This window comes from Carettochelys insculpta, chromosome 3 (assembly GCF_033958435.1).
Source record: "Carettochelys insculpta isolate YL-2023 chromosome 3, ASM3395843v1, whole genome shotgun sequence".
Classification (NCBI taxonomy): Eukaryota; Metazoa; Chordata; order Testudines; family Carettochelyidae; genus Carettochelys; species Carettochelys insculpta.
In genome coordinates, this window is record NC_134139.1 from 196,730,924 (window position 1) to 196,754,932 (window position 24,009).

At 45.7% G+C, this 24,009-nt stretch overlaps 1 protein-coding gene across 2 annotated transcripts in view; it reads left to right on the plus strand.

Annotated features, from left to right (window-relative positions):
• CLIC5 (chloride intracellular channel 5) overlaps positions 1–24,009 on the plus strand; it is a 125,221-nt gene that overhangs the window by 15,118 nt on the left and 86,094 nt on the right. The window contains exon 1 of one of the 2 annotated variants that reach the window (XM_074991367.1): positions 20,478–20,810. The exons of the other annotated variant lie outside the window; for it this stretch is intronic. Within the exon in view, the coding sequence (XP_074847468.1) occupies positions 20,748–20,810 (63 nt within the window). The 5' untranslated portion in view covers positions 20,478–20,747. Of the gene's footprint in view, positions 1–20,477; positions 20,811–24,009 lie in introns of those variants that run through there. 2 annotated transcript variants of the gene reach the window in all.

Below are 24,009 nucleotides of genomic sequence, written 5' to 3' on the forward strand. Positions count from 1 at the left end.
GGTGAGCTAGCCTCTGGCAAAAGACCTCCCGGATGCCCCCAGTTGCACTACAAAGATGTCTGCAAGAGAGACCTCAGAGAGGTAGACATCGAGCTGGACAACTGGGAAGAACTAGCAGACGACCGCAGCAGATGGAGGCAGGGGTTACACAAGGGCCTTCAGAAGGGCGAGATGAGGATCAGACAGCTAGCAGAGGAGAAGCGAGCGCACAGAAAGCACACTAAGGACTTGCCAGACACCCCCCACATCTGCAAGAGATGCAGCAAGGACTGTCACTCTCGTGTGGGTCTTCATAGTCACAGTAGATGCTGTAAATGAAGTCCCCAATTGAAACTATAAAGGGCGCAATCCATAGTCTATGCAGACTGAAGGATGCCTACTTTCAAAGGATAAGCTTTCTTGATTTCCTTTTATGTAAAAATGAGGAACAATCTCCTCAGAATCAAACTACCTTTTCTTTTTGTTCCAAGTTGACTTAATTTTATCACATTACTCCTAGTTAATGCGGATTTACCAGTGATGTGTAGAGGCAGTTCTGGCCTGGGATATACAGCCTCAGAACAATGCAGGCTCACCCCAATGCAAGGCCAACGAAGTGTCAACATTACACATTAACTATAATTATTTTATTAGCTAGTGTTCAAATACCTCTACGTTTATGATCTCTGAGATTAAAGCAAATGACCCTTGCCAGAGCAAATGTGTAAAGAGCTATTTGTGTAGCATTATTATTTAAGTGATGAAGCTTGTGTCACTAACGATATATTGGCTACTTTGTGGGTTTCACTGAAATTGAAGGGATCGCCTTTCTGAACAAATAGTATATACAGGGGTGAAAATCTGACTATCATTGAAGTCAATGTGAGTTTTGCTGTTGAATTCAAAGGAGGCAGGGGTTCAGACCAGGTACACTAACGCATACGGTTTACTCTCACAGATGTACAGTACATTATGGCTGGGTCTGCATGGTGCTCTGCCGGCAGAGCTATGCAAAATGAGCTTCTCCAGATTGCAAATGGCTTCCCATTTGCATACTCGGAAAGCTCATTACCATAGGCACGCGAGAGTTTGGTGCTGACAGAAGGGAGTGCTGGCACTGCAGAGGTTGCGTGGATGTGCCTCTGGCATCTAAACCCCCCTCTGTTGCCAGTCTCTTTAATGCAGGCTCACTCTAAAGCAAGGCCAGTCCTTTAAGGGACTGGCAACAGAGTGAGGTTTAGCTGGCAGAAGCACATCTGCATGGCCTCTGCAGTGCCGGCACCCTCTTCTGTCGGCACTGAACTCTCATGTGGCTATGGTAATGAGTTTTGTGAGTATGCAAATGGGAAGTCATTTGCAATCCTGAGAAGCTCACTTTGCATAGCTCTGCTGGCAGTGGCATTGGGCAGAGCGCCGTGTAGACATAGCTTATATGGCCAGTTCTTAAGAGGCTGCCTTTCTTTTGTGAATGAAGGAGTCGGGGCATAGAGTACAACAAACTCTAAATAGTCCAAGATAAATGTTTTCTCAGCTCCACATGACTAAGGCTGGGTCTACACCTACCTTGAATATCGACGGCTGCTATGCAATTTTAGGTATGCCAACTGCATACCTAAAATTTGATTTTGCCGTCATCAATATTTGTCTCTGTTCTCACTGCACAATGCCAATGAGAGCACTCCTCTCGTTGGCATTCCTTAATCCTTGCAGCTCACTAGGAGTTCCAGGGTCAACATGGACCCTGAAACACGCTGTTTTGTGAAGACTGAACTGAAGTATTCGATATTCCATGGCAAGTGTAGACCCAGCCTCAGAGAGTCTTTATAGGAAGCATGCAAAACAACTAGTTTTTCTCCTTTTATACTGCTGCAGTCTAGCAGAGTGTATTAAACATCCTCAGAAACACTATTTTTTTAAATTTGAATAAATGTAATTTTATCAAGAATGCTGATCTGTTAACTCAGATTAACGTTGGTACAGTCCTGGCTGAGTGCTTGACTATGCAGGGCTGCTGGCTCATTTTGCATTCATGAAAGCTGTCACTAATTACAAAGGTTGAAGCAGTAAACACTTGATTATTTGGCTCCTCCCTAAAAGATTACAGAGAATGAAATTTGGACCAGAGCAAAATTCCTTTCACACTTTGAGAGCTGATTGGCCCTGCGTATTGCAGCTGATAGTAGCTAAAAATAGTCAGTATAAAACCACAGAGAGGAGCAGAACTCAGAAAGCATTCCTTGCTGGGATGCCAACAAGGATGGACATGAAGAGTTTTACACATGACTGAATACATTCTGCTGACTAATTTCAGTTAACATTTACTCCTCAGATAAAGGTATGTCTTCCTTGGACTGGCTGACTCATAGGAAGAGTGATCCAATTTTTCAAAATAAGTTTAAGTAAACATGACCAGATTTTCAAAGCAGTTGGTGACATGTTGACTTGTGAGCATTTCTGTGAAACTGCCTGCAAAATATCTTCATTTGCATTGCAAGGTGGTATTTGCACAGACCAGTCATAATTGTATGTGCAGACTGAGAGCCTATCTTGCAACTCAGTTCTACAACTGTGCAACCACAAAACCTTCAGCGGAGGAGCATAGGTGTACTTCAGTGTACACCTACACTGCAGCTTCCCTGAACAGAGACAGACACTTTAACTCTAGTTCAGCTGGTATGCTAAAAAGTAACACTGTCATTGAAGGTAATACAGATGAGGATTTGGATTAGCCACCTGAATATGCGGGTTTATGTTCAAGCAGCTAGCCTCACCTGCTGCCCATACTATCTCTTATTACCTGGCTATTTTTAGCCTCTATTTGGGCAGCGAGCATAGTCTTCCTACTCAAGCTAGAAAGCTGCCATGTAGACAAGCCCCAAGTGCTTTCTCTATTTACAGAATAGGCAGTACAGTAAACCTTCAGTTTATGGACCTTGATTTAGAAGACTTCGGGAACAATGGACATATTATCATAGAATGCTAGGACTGGAAGGGATCTTGAGAGGTCATCGAATCCAGCCCCCTGCCCTCATGACAGGACCAAGTACTGTCTAGACCATCTCTGATAGACATTTATCTAACCTGTTCTTACACATCTCCAGAGATGGAAATTCCACAAACTCCCTAGGCAATTTATTCCAGTGTTTGCCAACCTGACAGTTAGGAACTTTTTCCTAATGTCCAACCTAAACCTCCCTTGCTGCAGTTTATGCCCATCGCTTCTTGTTCTAGCCTCAGAGGCCACGGAGAACAAGTTTTCTCCCTTCTTCTTATGACACCCTTTTAGATATGTGAAAACCACTATCATGTCCCCCCTTAATCTTTTTTCCAAATTAAACAGCCCAGTTCTTTCAGCCTTTCTTCATCGGTCATGTTCTCTAGACCTGTGATCATTCCTGTTGCTCTTTTCTGAACCCTTTCCAGTTTCTCCACATCTTTCTTGAAATGTGGCCCCCAGAACTGGACACAGTACTCCAACTGAGGCCTAACCAGCACAGAGTACAGCGGAAGAATGACGTCTCATGTCTAGTTCACAACACACCTGTTAATGCATCCCAGAATCACGTTTGCTTGTTTTGCCACAGCATCACACTGTTGACTCTTATTTAACATGTGGTCCACTCTAACCCTAGATCCCTTTCTGCCATACTCCTTCCTAGACAGTCACTTCCCATTCTGTATGTGTGAAACTGATTGTTCTTTCCTAAGTGGAGCACTTTGCATTTGTCTTTATTAAACTTCATCCTGTTTACTTCAGACCATTTCTCCAATTTGTCCAGATCATTTTGAATTTTGACCCCATCCTCCAAAGCAGTTGCAACCCCTCCTAGCTTGGTATCATCTGCAAACTTAATAAGCGTACTGTCTATACCAATATCTAAATTGTTGATGAAGATACCAAACAGAACTGGTCCCAGTACAGACTCCTGCAGAACCCCACTTGTTATAACTTTCCAGCAGGATTGAGAACCATTAATAACTACTCTCTGAGTACGGTTATCCAGCCAGTTTTGCACCCACCTTATAGTAGCCCCATATAAGTTGTATTTGCCTAGTTTATTAATAAGAATTTCATGCGAGACCGTATCAAATGCCTTACTAAAGTCTAGGTATACCACATCCACCTCTTCTCCCTTATCCACAAGGCTCATTATCCTATCAAAGCTATCAGCTTGGTTTGACATGATTTGTTCTTTGCAAATGCATGCTGGCTGTTCCCTATCAGCTTACCACCTTCCAAGTGTTTGCAGATGATTCCTTTAATTACCTGCTCCATTATCTTTCCTGCCACAGAAGTTAAACTGACCGGGTCTGTAGTTTCCTGCATTGTTCTTATTCTGCTTTTTATAGATGGGCACTATATTTGCCCTTTTCCAGTCTGCTGGAATCTCTCCTGTCTCCCATGATTTTCCAAAGATGATAGTTAATGGCTCAGATACCTCCTACATCAGCTCTTTGAGTATTCTAGGATGCATCTCATCAGGCCCTGGTGACTTGCAGGCATTGTTCCCAAAGTCCACTGGGGTCTGTAAAATCATCCCCGCCCCCCAAAAAAAAAAAAAAAGTTAAGACTTACCAGTGGTGCAGCCTGGAGGAGCTGCCACCTCCTCCACCAGAGACACCATGTGTACGTGGCAGGGGTTCCTCCACGCCGTGCGGTGGCACCTCCAGCCATGCGGCCAGGTGCCTCCAGCCATATGGCACCTCCAGCTGTGCATGGCGAGGAACTTCCAGCCATGTGATGGGGTGCCTCCAGCCATGATCGGCAAGGCAGCTCCAGCCACATGCTGCTGGGTGCTTCCAGCTGTGCCACATGGCAAGGTCCAGCAGTTCCTCCACCAGTGGTTCTGGTGAGTGGCCAGGTTTTATTTTTTGGTGGTGGGAGGCTGGGGCTGGGGGAGCCTGGCAGGGGTGTGTGGGAAGTAAACCCTCATATATAACGGACTTTCAGGGATACAGACAACCTTCCTCCGCTTAGTCCATTATAGTGAGGGTTTACTGTATGGTCTTTGGATTAAGCATTAGACTGTGCCACTGACTGTGGGCAAGTTACTTCCCCTCTGTATGTTTCCCTGTCTCTTTCTAGCCTTTATCTGTCTCTTTAGATTGTCAGCTCTTTTAAAGGCAGAAAGTGAATCTGTGTGGTTTGTCTAGTACCTAGCACAGGGGTGGGCAAGATACAGTCTGTGGGCAGAATTCAGCCTGCCAAGTCACTGGGTCCAGCCTGCAGACTGCCCCACTGGAACCCTCAGGCACAGAGCAGCCAGCTGTTTCAGAGCCTCCCCACCCTGCTTTAAGTGGCTTCATGCTCCAGGTAGCTCTCTGCTCTGGACTCCAGGGGAATGGGGACGCTTCATATGCCTAATGCTCTGGTTAGGTTTTGTTTATACAACTCCAAAGTGTTACCAAACATTGTAAAATTACCCCCAAGTGTTCTTCCAAAGTTCTGTGTTTCTTTTCTCAGTTTGCCTGAAAACGTTCTTGTGTAAAGCATTGTTAATGTAATGCAGATGTCAATAACTTTTAAAAAGTGTAGCCAGCAGATACAGCCAGCACCCAACCTGTGTACATCAGCTGGAACTGTTCTGTCCTGGGCAACCCCTCTCCCATTTGATAAATCCCATCTGGTTGATCTGATGAAGCGGGTCTTTTCCCATGAAAGTTTATGCTCCAAAAAATCCGTTAGTCTATAAGGTGCCCAGGACTTCCCGTTGTTTTCTCTCTCCCATGTTTGGCCTGTGAGTCACTATCCTGTACAACACTTCTAACCTCAGAAATTTCTGCCCCTGTGAATGCCTGCCCAAGGTACTCCTTCCTATTAATCCTGACATCCCTCATGGCTTATCTTCTACAAAATGCAGCATAATTATGCCATACTTCAGAGTATAAGGGGTGAGGTGTAACATCCAGCATAGAAAATTTGAGCCTAAATAGTTAATGTTTGGTTAAGATATAAGCATCTGAAAACAAATTTTTTTATAGTGGAAGTGTCAACAACTTTAATAACAGGTAGTGCTACCAGCCCCACCAATAATAAATTATCTTAACAACTGATAACCAGCACTTGGAATCCTACACCTACGTTGTAGATTTTTACAGCACTCTGAAAGGTATTTATGTGGTCAGATTGCCTTTCAATAAAGCTATAATGTTGTAAATTGCATTTTTTGTTTATAATAGCAGTGATATCCTGCAAGGTCAAGAACTGACCTTGTTCATGTTAAGTCATGTTCCATTTTTATTTGATATGGCTAATTCCCTGCAAAGATCACGTATGATGGCTTTGTCAGATTCTCCTTCATAAAAGACTTGCTTAATCTAATTAGTATTTTTTTACCGTAGAGATTTTCTGAATCTAATTTTGTTATTGTGAAAGATGGTGAGTTGACCATCCTGGGGATTGAAAAGGCACTGCAAGAGTAGCAGTAATGGAAGTTCCTATACAATTTCTCGAGTAATGGGTATGTCTACACTGCAGCTAGGAGCAACCCTCTAGTGCAAGGAGACAGACTCATGCTAGTAGGGCTCAAGCTAGTGAGCTAAATAAAGCAGCATAAATGTTGTGGCTTGAGCAGCAACTCATGCTCTCAATCCTGTTTCTTGAGCTAGCACGAGTCAACCCTGGAGCTGCAATATTCATGCCGCTGTTTTAGCAGCCTAAATCAAGCCCCACTAGCACAACTGTGTCCTCTTGAGTTGGGAGGTTGGCTACCAGCTGCAGTATAGATAGATCTTCTGTGGTTTCACACAGTTCTGGAAAGAGGTATAAGAAACTAAGTTATTATGACCGCTTCAATCATTAGTCTTTCTTCCCTAATCTCTACATAAAAGAATAAATGGACATATATCAGACATCAGGTATGGTAATGTACAGAAACCTGTGGGAGAGCACTTCAATCTCCCTGGACGCTCAGTGAGAGATTTAAAAGTAGCAGTCTTAAAACAAAGGCATGTCAAAAATGAAATGGAGAGAGAAATCTCTGAGGTGCAATTTATTTGCATATTTGACTCCATCAGCCATGGATTAAACAGAGACTGGGAGTGGCTGGCCCCTTACAAAAGCAGCTTCTCTGCACTGGGCATTAACATCTCCACATTAGACTCTGACAATAGGCCATATCCCTCTGTCTGATCTGACCTGTGTTTTCCTCTTTTGATACATACTACTGGGCCATTTGGGCCATTTCCACCTTGACTGAATAGACCTTGTCAGCTTTGGCCCTCCCTTTTACTGGGACCCCATTCTTTAAATACCCCTCTGGAAAACACCCCCCACCCCACTCATGCATCCGATGAAGCGGGTCTTTGCCCATGAAAGCTTATGCTCCAAAATATTGGTTAGTCTATAAGGTGCCACAGGACATCTTGTTGTTCTTGAAGATACAGACTAACACAGCTACCTCTCTCATACTAGTCTTTCTTCCATGAATGTCAGGGATTTTTTTTGGTATGATATGAATACTTAAAATATGAGCTGCCACCAGCTTATTTCACATAATTCCCTAAATAGCCATCAGGTAGTATTAATAGTGATTAACTTGCTGAAACACCTTTACAAATCTTAATGAGTTCATCTAGTATCAGGTGTCAATTACTATATAGCCTAGGCTGAATTTGAACTTGTAACTTCAAGGTAAAGAAGTCTGTATGCTATTCCTGTATGCAGTGTAGCTCTGTTGGTGGAGTTGCATGAGGTAGTGTCTTTTATTGGACCAATGTCTCTTAGGCCGTGTCTGCACTAGCCAAAAACTTCGAAATGGCCATGCAAATGGCCATTTCGAAGTTTACTAACAAAGCGCTGAAATACATATTCAGTGCCTCATTAGCATGCGGGCAGCTGCGGCACTTCGAAATTGATGCGGCTCGCCCAGATGGGGCTCCTTTTCAAAAGGACCCTGGCTACTTCAAAGTCCCCTTATTCCTATGAGCAGATGGGAATAAGGGGACTTTGAAGTAGGCGGGGTCCTTTTGAAAAGGAGCCCCGTCTGGATGAGCCGCCTGGCGGTGAGCTGCGTCAATTTCAAAGTGCTGCAGCTGCCCGCATGCTAATGAGGCACTGAATATGTATTTCAGCGCTTCATTAGTAAACTTCGAAATGGCCATTTGCATGGCCATTTTGAAGTTTTTGGCTAGTGTAGACATAGCCTTAGTGAGCAAGACAAGCTTTTGAACCACACAAAGCTCTTCTTCAGACTCTGTATGGCTCAAAAGTTTGTTTCTCTCACCACCAGACATTAAGAGATAAGAGATCCAGTAAATATATTTCCAGTAAAAGATATTACCTCACCCACCTTGGCTGGGTCTACGTGTGCCACTTCCTTTCGAAAGGGGCATGTTAATGAGCAGGTTCGAAATATGTTAATGAGGTGCTGCAATGAATATGCAGCACCTCATTAGCATAATGGCGGCCATGGCGATTCGAAAGTGCGGCTTTTGGAATTGCACGCCGCCCATGGAGACGGGACCTTCCGAAAGGACCCCCCCCAGTTTTCAAAAGCCCTTTTTCCGATCACAGATAGTGCTGTACTGGACATAGTGGTGAAAGTGAATTGGCATGATGATTGTAACAGAGAGATACAAATAAAAAAAAAATTGAAATGAAAACTGACAAATCAGGGACATAGGACAGAAGCATGGGGGGTATAGTTAAGTGTGAGTAGGCAAGACCTTAATAGCTCTTATCACAAATTCTCAAAGTCAATGGAGTTACATCAACAGACAATTTGTCCCTGCATGTCACCAAGTTAAGTTTAGTTCTAGCTTTGCGATAGCAACAGGAAAACTGATCGCTTTATAGTGCAAAGGAGTATTTGATAATACTACATGAAAGTGATGAAGAATTAAACTATTGCATTCCTTCTTAGCATTCAGACTGTAGATTTTTTAGAAGAGGAATGTGAATGGATATTTTCATCTTTTCATGACTAATGCTGAAATAAAATTGTTAACTTGACATTAAAATATTCCATTCAGCAGCTGAATTTATATGATGTTTAATGTTATATCTTCACTGATGCAGTAACACTTTCTAAAATAGTCAGAGTTTGACAAAATTTCATTTCTCCTTATGAAAAATCTTCTAAGCTTCAACTCTATTTTTAGTTGAGGTGCTAGCTTTTTAATAATAATAAAAGGAAGAAAACACTGCCATCTAGGAGCTGCTTTCTGAATGCATGAAAGAAAGGAGCAGTCTAGAGAGTGAATATTATTTGTTCTTGCTGTAGTGGAAATAAAATGCAGGCATTTGCAGCTCATCCCTAGAAGATCATCACTTTCTAATTCTTAACTGCAGAAAACCAGTTTGACTACTCCCAATAAAAAATAAACAACAAAACTGTAAAAGATTTTAAAGGATCCTATTCTAAAAAATACATTTTAAAGAGTGGATAACTTGGAAAAATGCCCTGGTTTTTCATTTTAAAGTGTCTAAATTTCTGTTGATGGTATTTTACCTCTGCTATAGTGATCAACGTAAGAATAAGATGAAGAAAAATTTCATTGTTTTTCTTCAGTGTTTTCAACATTAGTATGCAATTTCACATATTTTCTCAGTGACAGAGGGCTAATCATACAGACATAGCAATCTGCACATGTGGTATATCACATTGATTGTTAATGGAATTCCCCTAAACAAAAAATCATGAACGTGAATTTTTGCTGAGCTTCCTTATGTTAAAGTTATTTTGTAACAAAGTCCTACACTGCACATGTGTGAAAACAAACCATGTACAATACAAACTTTAGTCTTTTGCAACAGACCTAATGCTGGGCAAACTCTTACAGCACCAAATCTGAGGTCCTCATATGATTTCCACTATCTTGGCCAACAGCTGGGTTTGACCCTGAGGCCTCCAGTGCTAACACCCTATGTTTTGACAGAGTGATATAAAGATGGGAGAATCTCATCTTCTTTGATTTGGAAAAAAAGGAGACTATATAATGGCTGACTGGGGGTTACATACTTCCACAGGTCCAATTTAGATAGAGCTCATAGGGTGCGTCTACACTTGGTACTAACTTGTAAATTAACTTCAAAGTTAGGCACTACTTCGAAGTAGCCAGCAGAGAGAATACACACATTTTCCCTTACTTCAAAGTTAATTTTGAAGTAGGGAGCCCAACTTTGAAGTCCTTACTCCATTCCTGCGAATGGAGTAATAGTGGGGGTAGACAAGCAACTTTGATGTTAGTTTTGTAGTACAGACACAGCCATAGCGAGTGGCAGTATAGTGGCTTGCCTCAGTGGCGGTATTGGACAGCATCCTGCCTCAGGGATGGAAAATGCCTCTTGGGAAGTCCAGAGCCACACAGGCTGCACAGCTGGTACTGCATTCACTGATGTGGTGCAACTTATTCCTGTCACTCAATGGCTAGATCATGGGAGTGGGGACAGAGTCCCAGTCCTTCCTTTTCTTCTCCACGTCCTGCCTTCCTCCACTTCAGGGCACCATGAATCTGTAGTGTAGGGGAATTTGGTAGGACCCATCTTTGTTTCTCTTCCTGTTGCACTTGTGCTGTAATTCTATCTGACTCTCCTGTGACACAAGCTGATGGAGCAAGCTTTGTACTGTTCCCTCCTCTGACCTCCTCCCTCTACTGTGCAGCTCTGTAAGGATCAGGTGGACTCTGGCCCTATTTTATAGTCATATTTAATGAGGAAAAAGCACTTTGACTTCATGAGTAAGGACCCTATGATTTGACTTTATGTATTTCCCCTGCATTAAACAATTGTGCTGGATTTCCCTCATGAGTCGGACTTCATTGCATATACATTACATTGGTAAATAAATAGTACAGTGAAGCAAACAGCACACAAGGGGTATGTCTACACAGAAAAGTTATTTCAAAATATCAGCCGCTGTTCTGAAACAACTATGTGAGCATCTACACAACACAATCGCTATTTCAAAATAATTTTGAAAGAGTAGTTGCCTTATTTTGAAATATATAAACCTCATTCCACGAGGAATGCTGCCTATTTTGAAATAGGTGTTTTGAAATAGCGGCTGTGTAGACGAGGGAGCAGAGGGCACCCTGGCAATGGGCACTGTCAAGGACCAGGGAGTGGCTCCAACTGGGGACAGCAGTGGGGTCATGGATGGGAGCCCCAGGGAGTCCTGGCTTGCAGGGGACAGGGGTGGGGGTGGAGGCAGGGATGGGTGGGTATGCAGGGGGCAGGGGGAGGGGACCCCCAGGGAGGCCTGCCTTGCAGGGTAAGGGGTGGGAGTGGGGATGGGGACAGGCATGCACACTGAACCCCATCAGCAGGTTTGGGAGTGGCTCATGAGGGGGCAGTGGCCAGGGCCAGATGGTCCACCACAACCTGAATGAGGGCATGAGGATTCTCCACAACCTGGTCCCAGGCCTGCTGCTCCATGGTGAGCCACTCCCGCAGCATTCCGGTAAGGCGGCGTTCCCCACCTTCTCCTCCCTGACCTGGTGGCACTGGCAGATGGTCCAGTGGCAGCTCCGTGTAGTCCCTGCTTGGGGTCCAGTCTGCTCCCCCTCGCCCTTGGTGGTGGGGCTGGTCCAGCTGTTGGCTGCTGGAGCTGTGGAGACAGAAGGGGAGAGGAGAATGGGCCATTAGTGCCAGATGCTGGCCCCCATATCCCTGCCCATCCCCACTTCCTGCAGGCCCTGCAATACACACGTTCCGGGGTTCCCCACATGGGTGCCATGGGCACAGGCTCCCCTCTGGTCGCCTCAGTCCCTCCATGGCCAGCTGGCCCATGGTGCTGTCCTGGCCACATGGTCTTGGCCACATGGTGCTGAGTGCTACCCGTCAGCCTTCTGGGGCCCAGGGAGTGTAGACATCCAGGGTCCACATGTACCAGGGCTGGCAGCCATGTGGGAGGCCTGCGGCTGCCCAGGGTGGGACCTAGCACCCCCTTCCCAGGTCCTGGGGCAGCTAGTGTGCACACATCCTACCTGTGGGTCCCTCTGGGAAGTCGGGCAAGTCATGGGCAGATGGGGCCTGGCTGGAGGGCCCGGATGGGACGTTGAGGATGAGGGCCTCCTCGCTTGAGCCCTCGTCATCACTGGTGGGGTCTTGTAGGTGTGCCATCTGCAGGCACCTGGTGATGGCTGCCGGTCCCAGGCGCTCCTTGATCTCTGTTGCCATCTCTGGCTTGGTCTCTGGCTCAGCTGTATCCAGCACGATGACTGGTGGTCCGGTCTCCTTGGGTCACAGGAGGTGGTAGAGCTCCTTATAGTAGAAGCAGCTTGTGGGCGCTGCCCCCGACCACCTGGCCATGTCCTAGGCCTTGCAATAGCCCTGTCAGAGCTCCTTCACCTTTGATCAAACCTGGTCCAGGGTGCGGGGGAGGGGGTGGCCCTGGCTGATCAGGCCCTTCGACAGCTGCTCAAAGGCCACAACATTGTGGTGCTGGACCCTTGTCTGGTGGAGGACCGCTCATCCTCCCATAAGGAGAGGAGGTCCTGGAGCTTAGTCTCTGACCAGGAGGGGGCCCAGTGCTTCAGGGCCTGGTTTGACTCCTGGGAGGGCTCCCCGCTGTCCTTGGAGGGTCCCTGGGGTAGGCGGGGATCTGGGTGGCTGGCCATGGGTCCAGAGAGGGCGAGGGGCTGGTTGAGGCATCACAGGGGCTGATAAGCTGGCAAGCAGCATGGGTTCCCTGCTGCCTGCCCACTCTTAGCTTCCTGCCTGAGGTTTATGGGAACATGCATCTTCAAATGCAGCCAGATGCTGGAGCCATAGAGCTCCGCTTACGCTGAAAGCGGCGCTGCCCCTGCTCACTGATTGCTGCCATGGAGGACTCCCTCTTTCGAAATAGCCATCTGCAGAGCATCCACACGTGCTCTCTTTCTAAATAATCTTTCAAATGGGCCGCTCTTCCCACTGTGGGAATGGAGGACCAGCCTTGACAGAACGGCCCCGTTCTTTCAATGTTACTTTCGCAAGATCATGGGATATGCGTGTAGATGCTTCGCGGGTTATTTCAAAAGAAGGCCGTCTTCCAACCACAATTTTGAATGTGCTTGCTAGTGTAGATGCGGCCTTTGTGTGCAGCTGCGCTATTTTGGAATAAGCTATTCTGGAATACCCCTTCTGGAATAGCTTAATCGTGAATAAGACTACTGTGCAGACATAGCCAAGGATATTAGAAATAGCTACAAGTGACAGAATTTGCTGGGGGCCATCTTTTCTCTTTCAGCAGTTCTTTACTTCTTCATGCCCTGAGCATGCTTGGCATTCACTAGCTAAAAAGGTTGTTGCTGGTTAGCATGATCACTCCTGGGCAGCAGGACAGTTTTGACAGCTCTCGGAGGGAATTTTGGCCCTGAGGAAGTCAACGGCAAAACCCACACTGTCTTCAGTGGGAAGCAACATATTACCCCTTATATCAGACCCCAATGGAAGTGAGATCCAATATAAAAAAATATGGTGCTATTTTATACTGAATTCCATGAAATATAACTCAGATTATCATTCTTCTAGTTCCCACCCTCACAGGACAAAATGATATTTAGCTGAATACAAAGCCCAGGTCAGCACAGTCTTCTTTCCAGAGTACACTCTAGGTAATTGCCATTCTGGGAGACAGCTTCACTCTGTACTTCTGTTCTTTATACCTGGCCTCCCATTCACCTTCTCAAAATGCATCTTTGCTGGAAAATGGGGCTTAGATTGGGCCTATGAAAGCTGATACCATGTTAAAGCTCAGGCACAAAGCGCAGTAAGTGACAATTCTCTTTCTAGGGTTGTCCTGTTTTATTAATGGTGTCACATGATTGCATACTTCATAAGCCTCAAACTATAATGACCTGGCATATGAAAACTTCATAGATCTGTATCTAATCATGATCTTGTGTGTAACTTAAAGCCCTTGTTACTTCTTACTCGAGAGAAAATAATAGGCCAAACTAAAAAAAAAAACAACAGAAAACCTTTTCTCTGGAGCAAAATGAGAATGTGATAATTATTTAACAGCTATTAGATTATCTTTAATACATCTTCAGAGGGAAGAATTGATTTTACATCCCAAAAATAGACCTTTGTATGGAATAATAGTATCACAAGAAAAAAGGTTCCAGCAGGGCATAAGTGATACATCGGATTTATACAACAACAAAACAGCAAAAATGGCACTAAAAGACTAGAGGGTATCTTATTATATCTTCTCTCCTACTCAGCTCTTCCTTTACTGTTTATCAGAGTTAAAGCTTTCATGCACATTTGGAAGATAACATAGTGCTATATGAAGGAGGGCTCAGTCCTCCATGGGGCTGAGCACCATTTGTATGGAACTGAATGCCCATTCCCTCTAACTTTAATGAGGGACAAGGACATTCAGCCCCTCACAGGAGGCACTCAGCATCTCACAATATCAACCTGATAGGGAAGGGAACTGGTCAACAATAGACACTTTATTGCTGAGCTCAGATAACTCTGCTGCTTGGTTTGTTTAGATTTTAGTTCGTTGCCATTTAATTAAATGCCCTATATCCAAATGAGCTTGGCTTTTGAGTAACATGATTTGCCATGTTACTTGAAAGGATGTTTATTAGCAATGATAGATTTGAACTACCACAAAGTATTTCCTTTCAGTGATTTCATTGTGAGGTGCATTTCTGATGGTCAGGTGATGGATTTTCTCTTGCTGTGGCAGTACAAAGGAGCTATTAGAACCTCACACCAGCCAGGGGAGACTTCCCACTGGCATAGGCTTTGCCCAAGGCTGCTTATGTTGCCCCCAACCCTCCCACAAGTCCTACTGTAGTGGACATGGGCAGGTAGGTGCATTGTAATAGCCATGCTCCACTCCTGTAGTATTTTGAGAGGCAGCTGAAAATGTATTGCCATACCTTAGGTAGCTATCTGGTTCAAGTTAGGTGCTTATTCTCTTAGGCTATGTCTAGATTACGGCGATTTGTCAGAAAATAACTTCTGTCGACGGATCACAGCCAAGCTGCCAACAAAATCACAAAAGCGATCTGCTCTGTTGACAGAGAGTGCCTGGACTGCCTGGCCGCTCTATTGGCAAAATGGTCAACTGGAAGCACAGCAGACAGGGCTGCCTGGAAGCTCTTTTTGTTGACAGAGCGCTGGCCAGAATGTCCAGACTGGTTTTCTGTCAAAAGCTCTCTGTCATCAGAGGTGGTATGCCTCATGCGGAGCGGGATACAGCTGTCGACAGAAGTGCCGCATTCTGTCAAATTACTGTCAACAGAATGCTTTGGGAATCTGGATGCTCCCTGGGTTTTGTTGCCGAAACAGCTAGTGTAGATATAGCCTTAGAGGCTCAGCACAAAATTGTTCCATGTGAGGGTGTGGTTTGAGTAAAACTGCTTATATATCACAATGGTCAGATGGAACTGGGGACTTGGTCAGGGTCAATGTTTCCATTGGTCGATGTTCTAGCTGATTGTGTGGCCTACCACAAGTCATTTTCTATAGCCTGATTTTCAGAGGTGATGAGTACCCACAACTTCCTCTGAAGGGAATGGAAGCCATCTGATGCACAGCATGTAAATCAGGCACCAAAGCTAAAGATTTAATTAGAGGATTGGGCCAAAAGAAGTCTGATGTGGTTTAACAAGGAGAAATGTAGAGTTCTGCACTTGGGACAGAAGATTTCCAAGCATTGTTATAGCCTGGGGAATGACTGGCTAAGCAGCAGTATAGTGGAAAGGAACCTAGGTGTTATGGTGGATGAAAGGCTGGATATGAGTAAACAGTGTGCCCTTGTAGCCAAGAAGGCTAACGGCATATTAGAGTGCAGTAGGAGGAGTATTGCGCGAAGGTCTAGAGAAGGGGTTCCTTCTCTCTATGGCTACGTCTACACTAGCACGCTGCGTCGAAGTAGCTTATTTTGATGTAAGAATATCAAAATAGGCTACTTCGACATGTATTGTCTACACGTCCTCCAGGGCTGGTGCCATTGACGTTCAACATCGAAGTAGTGACGGAGAACGTCGAAAGGAGCCGCCCTGGAAGGAAATGCAGAGCGTCCACACACAAGTGCTCCCCGTCAAAATAAGGGGCCAGCGAAGCCCCAAGCTGCTCCCTTAAAGGGTCCCTCCCAGACACACTCAACCTGCACAGCACAAGATCCACAGAGCTGACAACTGGTTGCAGACCCCATGCACGCAGCATGGACCCCCAGCAGCAGCAGCAGCAGCAGCAGCAGCCAGAAGCCCTGGGCTAAGGGCTGCTGCATGAGGTGGCCATAGAGCCCCGCAGAGGCTGGACAGACCGTCTCTCAACCCATCAGCTGATGGCCACCATGGAGGACCCCACTATTTCGATGTAGCAGGACGTGGATCGTCTACACATGCCTTACTTCGACATTGAATGTTGAAGTAGGGCGCTATTCCCATCTTCGGATAGGAATAGCAATTTCAGCATCTCGCCACCTAATGTCGATTTCAACATCGAAATTGCTCACGGCATGTGTAGACGTGACGCATACTATTTCGATGTTGTTCCAGCTACTTTGAAGTAGCCGGCTAATGTAGACGCACCCCATTTGGCACTGGTGATGCCACATCTGGAATACTGTGTCCAGTTTTGGCCCCCCCCAGTATAAAAAGGATATGGATGTGCTGCAGCAGGTTCAGCAGAGGGCAACAAAAATGATTAAGGGGCTGGAGCACATGATCTATGAGGAGAGGCTGAAGGATTTGGGCTTATTTAGTTTACAGAAGAGAAGACTGAGGGGTGATTTAATAGCAGCCTTCAACTTCCTGAAGGGGTGCTCTAAGCAGGATGGAGAGAAATTGTTCTCAGTCATGACAGATAGCAGAACAAGGAGCAATGGCCTGAAGTTGCAGAATGAGAGGAGTAGGTTGGATCTTAGGAAAAACTACTTCACCAGGAGGGTGGTGAAGCACTGGAATGCATTAGTTAGAGAGGTGGTAGATTCTCCATCTCTAAGGTTTTTAAGCCCCAACTTGACAGGGTCCTAGCTGGGATGACTTAGATGGGGTTAATCCTGCTTGAAGCGGGGCGCTGGACTAGACCTCCTGAGGTCCCTTCCAGCCCTATGATTCTATGATTTCACCAACGAAGTAACAAGTATGAACTCCACAAGCATGATACTGGCCCTACCATGTCATCACACATGGTCCCCTTTGGTACTTCAGTCTATATTGCCATCTAGGTAAGCCTGCCTCTTTAACAGATGGTATCATGTCAAAACTCACAACAATATTCAGGTTAATCCCAGTATCAAAGGACTAGTCATTTACTTTAAGTAGCTCATCAGAGACAATGCTTGTAGCCAATACCATAATAAAACTAAATACTTCTTAACTAGGGAATAAAATTAGAATTACTTATGTGGTGAAAGCTGGTAACAGAAAATATCTTCCAACAAAACTTCTGTCAGCAGATCATGGCCAAATTACCGTGTAGATCACAAGAGCCATCCACTCTGTCGACAAAGGGCAACCGACTGCCCGGCTGGTCTGTTGACAAAACAGCCAACTGGAAGCAAAGCAGACAGGGCTGCCTGGTGTCCCAGAAGCCCTGTCTGTCGACAGAGGGGCCCCTTCCCGCAAATGCTCTGACCAGCTTTCTGTCAACAGAGCATTATGCCTTGTGGGAAATGGGATGAGACTGTTGACAAAAGTGCTGCATTCTGTCGATATCCTGTTGACAGCACACCTTGGGAACGTGAATGCTCCCCGGGTTTTATCGACAAACACTAGTGTAGACATAGCCCTGTAGTTCAAGCAGCCACAGAACCAAATGTCTCCTTGTCAGGATATTTTTAATCTCTCTTCTCAGAGATCAAGCTGATGGGATGAGTTCATGGGCAAGGAGTTCAAGTAACAAGGTTTTTGTTCCCTTGATATCTCACAGAATGGCTCATTTGGTTACGAAGGCCTTCTTGTTGGCCTTTCTGTAGGAAGAAACATTTCAATTAGAGAAGGCTTCTTGCCTGTTTTATGAGTTATATAATTACAGAAATGTACAATGCAAACATTTGCTAATGGTTCACAACCTGGGGTACAGGTAAGTTAGACTTGTACATAGAGCATCCTACAAGCTATTCATAATATCTGAACACCAGACTCATTTTTACTTCTCTGATATCTATCTTAGCAATACTACCATAGAAGCAAGGCAGACTGATTTTCAAGTATGCATTAGTCAGTGTTCAGAGCATCCTGGGGTTTTACAATGAGCTGGTACCTGGTCCACCAGCACCACAGTGCCCATCTCCTGTTGTTTTCTACAGTCATTTTATGAAGGAGAAAATTTAATAATTATCTGAGTAACTTAGGCTACGTCTACACGTGCAGCCAACATCGAAATAGCTTATTTCGATGTTGCGACATCGAAATAGTCTATTTCGATGAATAACGTCTACACGTCCTCCAGGGCCGGCAACGTCGATGTTCAACTTCGACGTTGCTCAGCCCAACATCTAAATAGGCACAGCGAGGGAACGTCTACACGTCAAAGTAGCACACATCGAAATAGGGATGCCAGGCACAGCTGCAGACAGGGTCACAGGGCGGACTCAACAGCCAGCCGCTCCCTTAAAGGGCCCCTCCCAGACACAGTTGCACTAAACAACACAAGATACACAGAGCTGACAACTGGTTGCAGACCCTGTGCCTGCAGCATAGATCCCCAGCTGCCGCAGAAGCAGCCAGAAGCCCTGGGCTAAGGGCTGCTGCCCACGGTGACCATAGAGCCCCGCAGGGGCTGGAGAGAGAGCATCTCTCAACCCCCCAGCTGATGGCCGCCATGGAGGACCCAGCAATTTCGACGTTGCGGGACGCGGATCGTCTACACGGTCCCTACTTCGACGTTGAACGTCGAAGTAGGGCGCTATTCCTATCTCCTCATGAGGTTAGCGACTTCGACGTCTCGCCGCCTAACGTCGAAGTTAACTTCGAAATAGCGCCCGACGTGTGTAGACGCGACGGGCGCTATTTCGAAGTTGGTGCCGCTACTTCGAAGTAGCGTGCACGTGTAGACGCAGCTTCAGGGAGACAAAATTTGCAACAGAAGTAACAGATTATAGCTGTGTAAATGAAAACTGTATATAATATAGGAACTTTAAAAACAATGATTTAAATTTCTAATTATATTGTTGACATACTGCAATAATATAATTATGCTGTGATTGTTCTTTTTGATATTTATAATTACAATTAGTTCAGGTAGCTGGCCATTTGACTGAATACCTGAAAATAACTGCAATGTAAACACTAGGTAGGTAATGCCCCTGGGTACTCCTGCACCCCCAAAACTTTATATTAGAACCCACAGTGGTAGTAAGTGTATATTTGAACCCACTGTGGTAGTGTTAGAACGAACACTCAGGGGTCCTTCAATGGAGTTAAAGATTATCATGAACACACATCACCAGGAACACCTTCATAAAAGATTAGTGTTTGATCATGTCAGAAGAATAGCTGAAGGGGCACATACATATTAGAAATGGAAAGTGAAATTGCCTTTTGTCAGTCTGTTGACTTGAATGCTCTGAGATGGCTAGGCTTGCTGTCAGCGTACTGCCAATAGTCAACTGAGTGCAAGAGATCAGCTGCTGTCTTAGCAATAGAGCGGCAGAGACAGAGAGGACTGCAGAAGGAAAGAGGCCTTCTCTTCCGAGGGCCTGAACCCCGAAGGCTTTATTGTTTGAGACCTTGAGCCTGAGGGCAGTATTTTAAACTTTCTGTTTGATTTCCTTGGTTTTATGTACCTTATACTGTGTGTTACAAATCAAAGGGAATAAAAGGGTGCAAAAAATGGGAGCATGAGAGAAATCTTCAAGAGGAATAAAACTTGGAAAGAAGGAAGAGAGAGGCAAGAAAAGACAACTGTTTATTCCAAGTGCCTGATTCAGCCCTTGCAGAAAGCACTCCCACAGAAGTCAGTTTGCTAATTGTATGCTGAATAGGTGTGATCAGCAGGGCTCACTATTCTACTTCCCCACATTCCCTCTGCTCTGCTTTTCACTAGTAGCAAGTGCTGCAGCACTATGGGAATCTCACTCCCCCAGCCACTCTCTTTAGTGTCTGATTCTCCACCACTTCATACCTTCCGCAGTTGCTTACAGCCGCACAGTGCAAGTGTAAAACACTACTGCCATGATGTGAAAGCACTGTGTGCTCTCTCTGAGCAGGTGCAAAAGTGACTTGATGAGGCATAAAGCAGAGTGGAATATGCTGTTTGCTTTAACCCTTCGCCGTGCTGAAAATGCTAAAATTCTCAAAGAGCTGAGAAGTTCAATTCAGACAAGGAGCAAAAGACACTTACTTTTTCATTTTAAGACAATGAAATCAGTCTGCTGTGAAGCTCTCCTGTTCTCCTCCTTTCACTGACACACTCGTGATGGGAGAGAGCGAAAGCGAGACCCCAGAAAGATGCTTAAGGGAAGAAGGAAACACTTTGCTCAAAGGCTCACACAAGGGTCTAGGCAAGAGCAGCCGTCTCCTCCCCCATGAGTTAGCCCCACCTCCTCTCCTGCTCTGGGCTATTTTGGGCTGGCAGCGTGAGCTGCAGCTCTGAGAGATGAGGATACTATAGCACAACACAGCACAGCAGCACTTGTTGCTCCAAAGAACGGTTACGATAGTGGCTCTGTCTCTGCCAGCTTTATTTATTTATTAAAGCAGAAACTTATTTCCTCCAACAGTGGGGGTTTCCAGCCGTAGAAAAGAGAGGTTTTAAAAGCCTTGTTGGAGCTGTCCACAGGAGGAAAACTAGCTGCCGGTCACCGAAACCTTCGCTTGCCTCATAGCAGAAGGAGGACAGCCACTGGCGTTGAGGGGGGGTGGAGTGAAAAATGACAGACTCTGTTCCTGCTAATGGGGACGGAAAAGACCCTGACATTGAACTCTTTGTGAAGGTAAGTCACAGCAGGAGCTGTACCCCTGTCTTGGTCTCACACTAGCTGGGCTTTTATTTAATACACCAAACTTCTGCACACAGCAGAAAGGGCAGCAGTTTGACAGTCTGCTAGTTTCCTGCAGATGTTTCCAGAGGGCTGCTCTTTCCCTCCCCTAATGTTGGGAGCAGCGAGGTTGCGTTGTGTGGTAACAGTCAGCGTTCCTTTTATTTCATTGTTTGCTTTCTCCTTGTAGAGCTGTGGTGTCCAACCTGTTCTGAAGCAGTCAACTAGCCATATTATTCTGAAAATGTATTTATTGTTCAAGCCAACTAGCCACAATCCACTGGTCAAATAGCCACATGTGGCTAGTGGCTAGTGGCTAGTGTGATGGACACCCTGGTGGGGTAGGGGCTGCAGATTCTTAGCTACTGCCTCTATTATACTATGCCATCTCCCTTTGGTTGCCAGGCTCACCTCTAAGAATTGTACTTTTCTTGCCCACTTGTGTGTCAGGTAAGGGGAGAAGAATGAAGCCTTCAGGGGTGGCCTGGTGATCATAAAAGGGTCTGACAAGTCTGCCGTTCTAGCCTCAAAGATGTCTCCTAAAAACTTTGCTGTCCAGCTGCCCTTAGGCAACACAAAAGTGAAAACAAAATATTCAAATTCTGCTGTCATTTATGTAGATGTAATCCCAGAGTAGCCCTGTTGATTTAATCATTCTGGATTTATATTGTTTTTTTCTGTCTCAGTAGTACCCAAGGAAATACAGGCACTTACAGTATCATAGGTTTCAAAATATTTAATGTACTTGGGAGGGTATGGATCCTGATCCTGCACTGTTGAGAACAATGGGAGTTTTGCCCTTGATTTGGACACTGATTCAAGCCCATAGTGCATACAACTTCATTAAGAGCAAACATCGTGCAAAATGTATCTCAGTGCAGACCAGAGATTTGTTGAGCTTCAGGGCATGCTGCAAATCTTGTCTGTTCACCTCGCAGAAATATACTGACCCTTTAAAACGTGCAAGTATCCAGCCAGGTGTGGAGTGATGGGGGAAGTAAAATCCACCCCATCAGCCTGGGCAAAGATGCAAAACTTCCGTGCACCTTGGAAGTACCATTCCAAGCTGGAATAGTAGCCACATCCAACAATGCATGGTCTGCAACACCTTTCCTTGTCTGCCTTCACTCTGCCTCAAGTGTGGCCACTTAGGCAGAGCCAGCATGGAGAGCTTTTCTGTGTCAGGTAGCAGGGCTGAGGAGGTGCAGGAGGCTCTTGCAGTGGCCCTCACTCCCTGGTAGAGTTCAACCCAAGGCTTTTACTGAAGTGGGTAGGTGGGTGGAGATGGGTGCCAGTTGAGAAATGCTTTTGTTGGCTCTGTGTCACCCTGCAGGTAGTCAGGAATGTGTGATTTTTGAACAGTGATTGTTCACTGTGCCTAGAATTTTGCTGAGGCTGCGAGTGGGGCTGGGGTGGAGCTGAGGTGTATCTTCTGGTTGGCATCACTTGTTGAAGTTGAGACATTTTTTTCTTTTAGTTTCATAGGTTCAGGGACTGGAATCCTCACTCTGTTGAAGTGAATGAGAAAATCCCACTCACTTCATGGTGTCTGTGATGTCTGTCACCCACAGATTTTTAAAATCCTTCAGGGTAATGGATCACCATGGTAATTTCAGGCCCATCAATGGGGAAGCGGGAGGGCAAAGGTGGCAATTGCTTTGGGGCCCGAGTGATTTAAAAGGGCCTGTGGGCCCCTAGCCGTGCCCATCATCAGTGCAGCAGGACTTAGGCTGGCGTCCTGCCTGCCCTGACCCCTTGCCACTCCTGGAAGTTCCCAGTACATGCCTGCAGCCCTGGGAGGAAGGGTCTCTGCATGCTGCTCCCGCCTGAGTGGTGACTCTGCAGCTCCCATTGGCTGGGAACTGAAGCCAGCAGGAGCTGCAGGGGTGGTGCCTGTGGAGAGTTCCATGTGGAGACTCCTGCCCCTGTTCCCCCCACATCTAGAAGCCACTGACAGAGTGGTGTGCCAGTCGCTTTGGGGAGCCACCTAAGGGAAGCACTGCCTCCTCACCTCCTCCTTCACCCCTGTCCCTGTCCAAATTCAGAGCCCTGACCCCCACTTTCTCCCAGAGCTCCCCCCTACACCCTGCACCTCCTTCTGCACCACAGTCCCCTGGCCCAGCCTGGTGAAAGTGACTGCTGTAGGGGTGAGACGCTAGTGATGGGGGGAGATGTGAGTAGTTATTGGGTCTTGGAAAGAGGGTGCAACAGGTGCATGGCCTCAGGGAAGAGACAGAGCAGGGGTCTTTGAGTTTGTGCGATTGGACATTTGGAAACCTTAGTGGGTGGATATGTGGAAGCCCTGGCCATGCCAGGAAAGCTTGCCCAGCAGCACAGCTGGCAGCTCGCTGGGCATCAGCTAGTTCAGGAGCAGCACTGCTCACATGTCTGGTAGGTTGCACCCATGCAGGCCTGGCTTGTGCATGCATGGGGGCCCATGGATTGTTCTATACTGGGGCATGGAATTGCTGTCAGTTGGCCTCCATAATTTAGTCAGAACTCCTGCATAACAGAGCAGAGCATTTAACCCAGAGCATCCTGCAGGAAGCTCACTGCATGTGATTGAACCAGAACAAAAGCATTGTGTGTAGCTATGATTCCTTACATGTAATTCCTTGCTATAGCCCTTTCTATTTGGGATGAAAAATAGATGGCCTTTTTCATTTGAATTTTTAGTGGCTGTGGATGTGCCTTTGTGCTTTGAGAAAGGTGATTTATTTTTTTAAAAGTCCAAATAAATTACATAAAAAAGTAAAACAAAATGTGCTTTACAGAGTTCAGTGTAACAGCTACAGAGTTAAAAAATGAATGAAAGACTGTCAAATAAAGAGATATAAGGCAATGAACAAGAAAGAAGTTTGGAGGTGCAATTAAAGGGATGGAGTTCTTGTGTGGAGGAGACCTATAGGACAGCTGATCCAGGTGGCAGAAGCTGCAAAGGAGATGGCTCTTGTACCTACCCTAGCACATCGCTGTAGACCAATGGCAAGGTGGCATGTTCTAGAACAGCAGAAGGACTGGAAAAGGTAGATAATGTAGGTGTTCCACAGCCAGCTTGCAGAGAGCTTTAAAAATAACAGGTGAAATCCTGGCTGTTGAAAAGTCCCATGGAGTTTTGACATCACTTTTGATGGAATCAGTATTCCATTAAAGA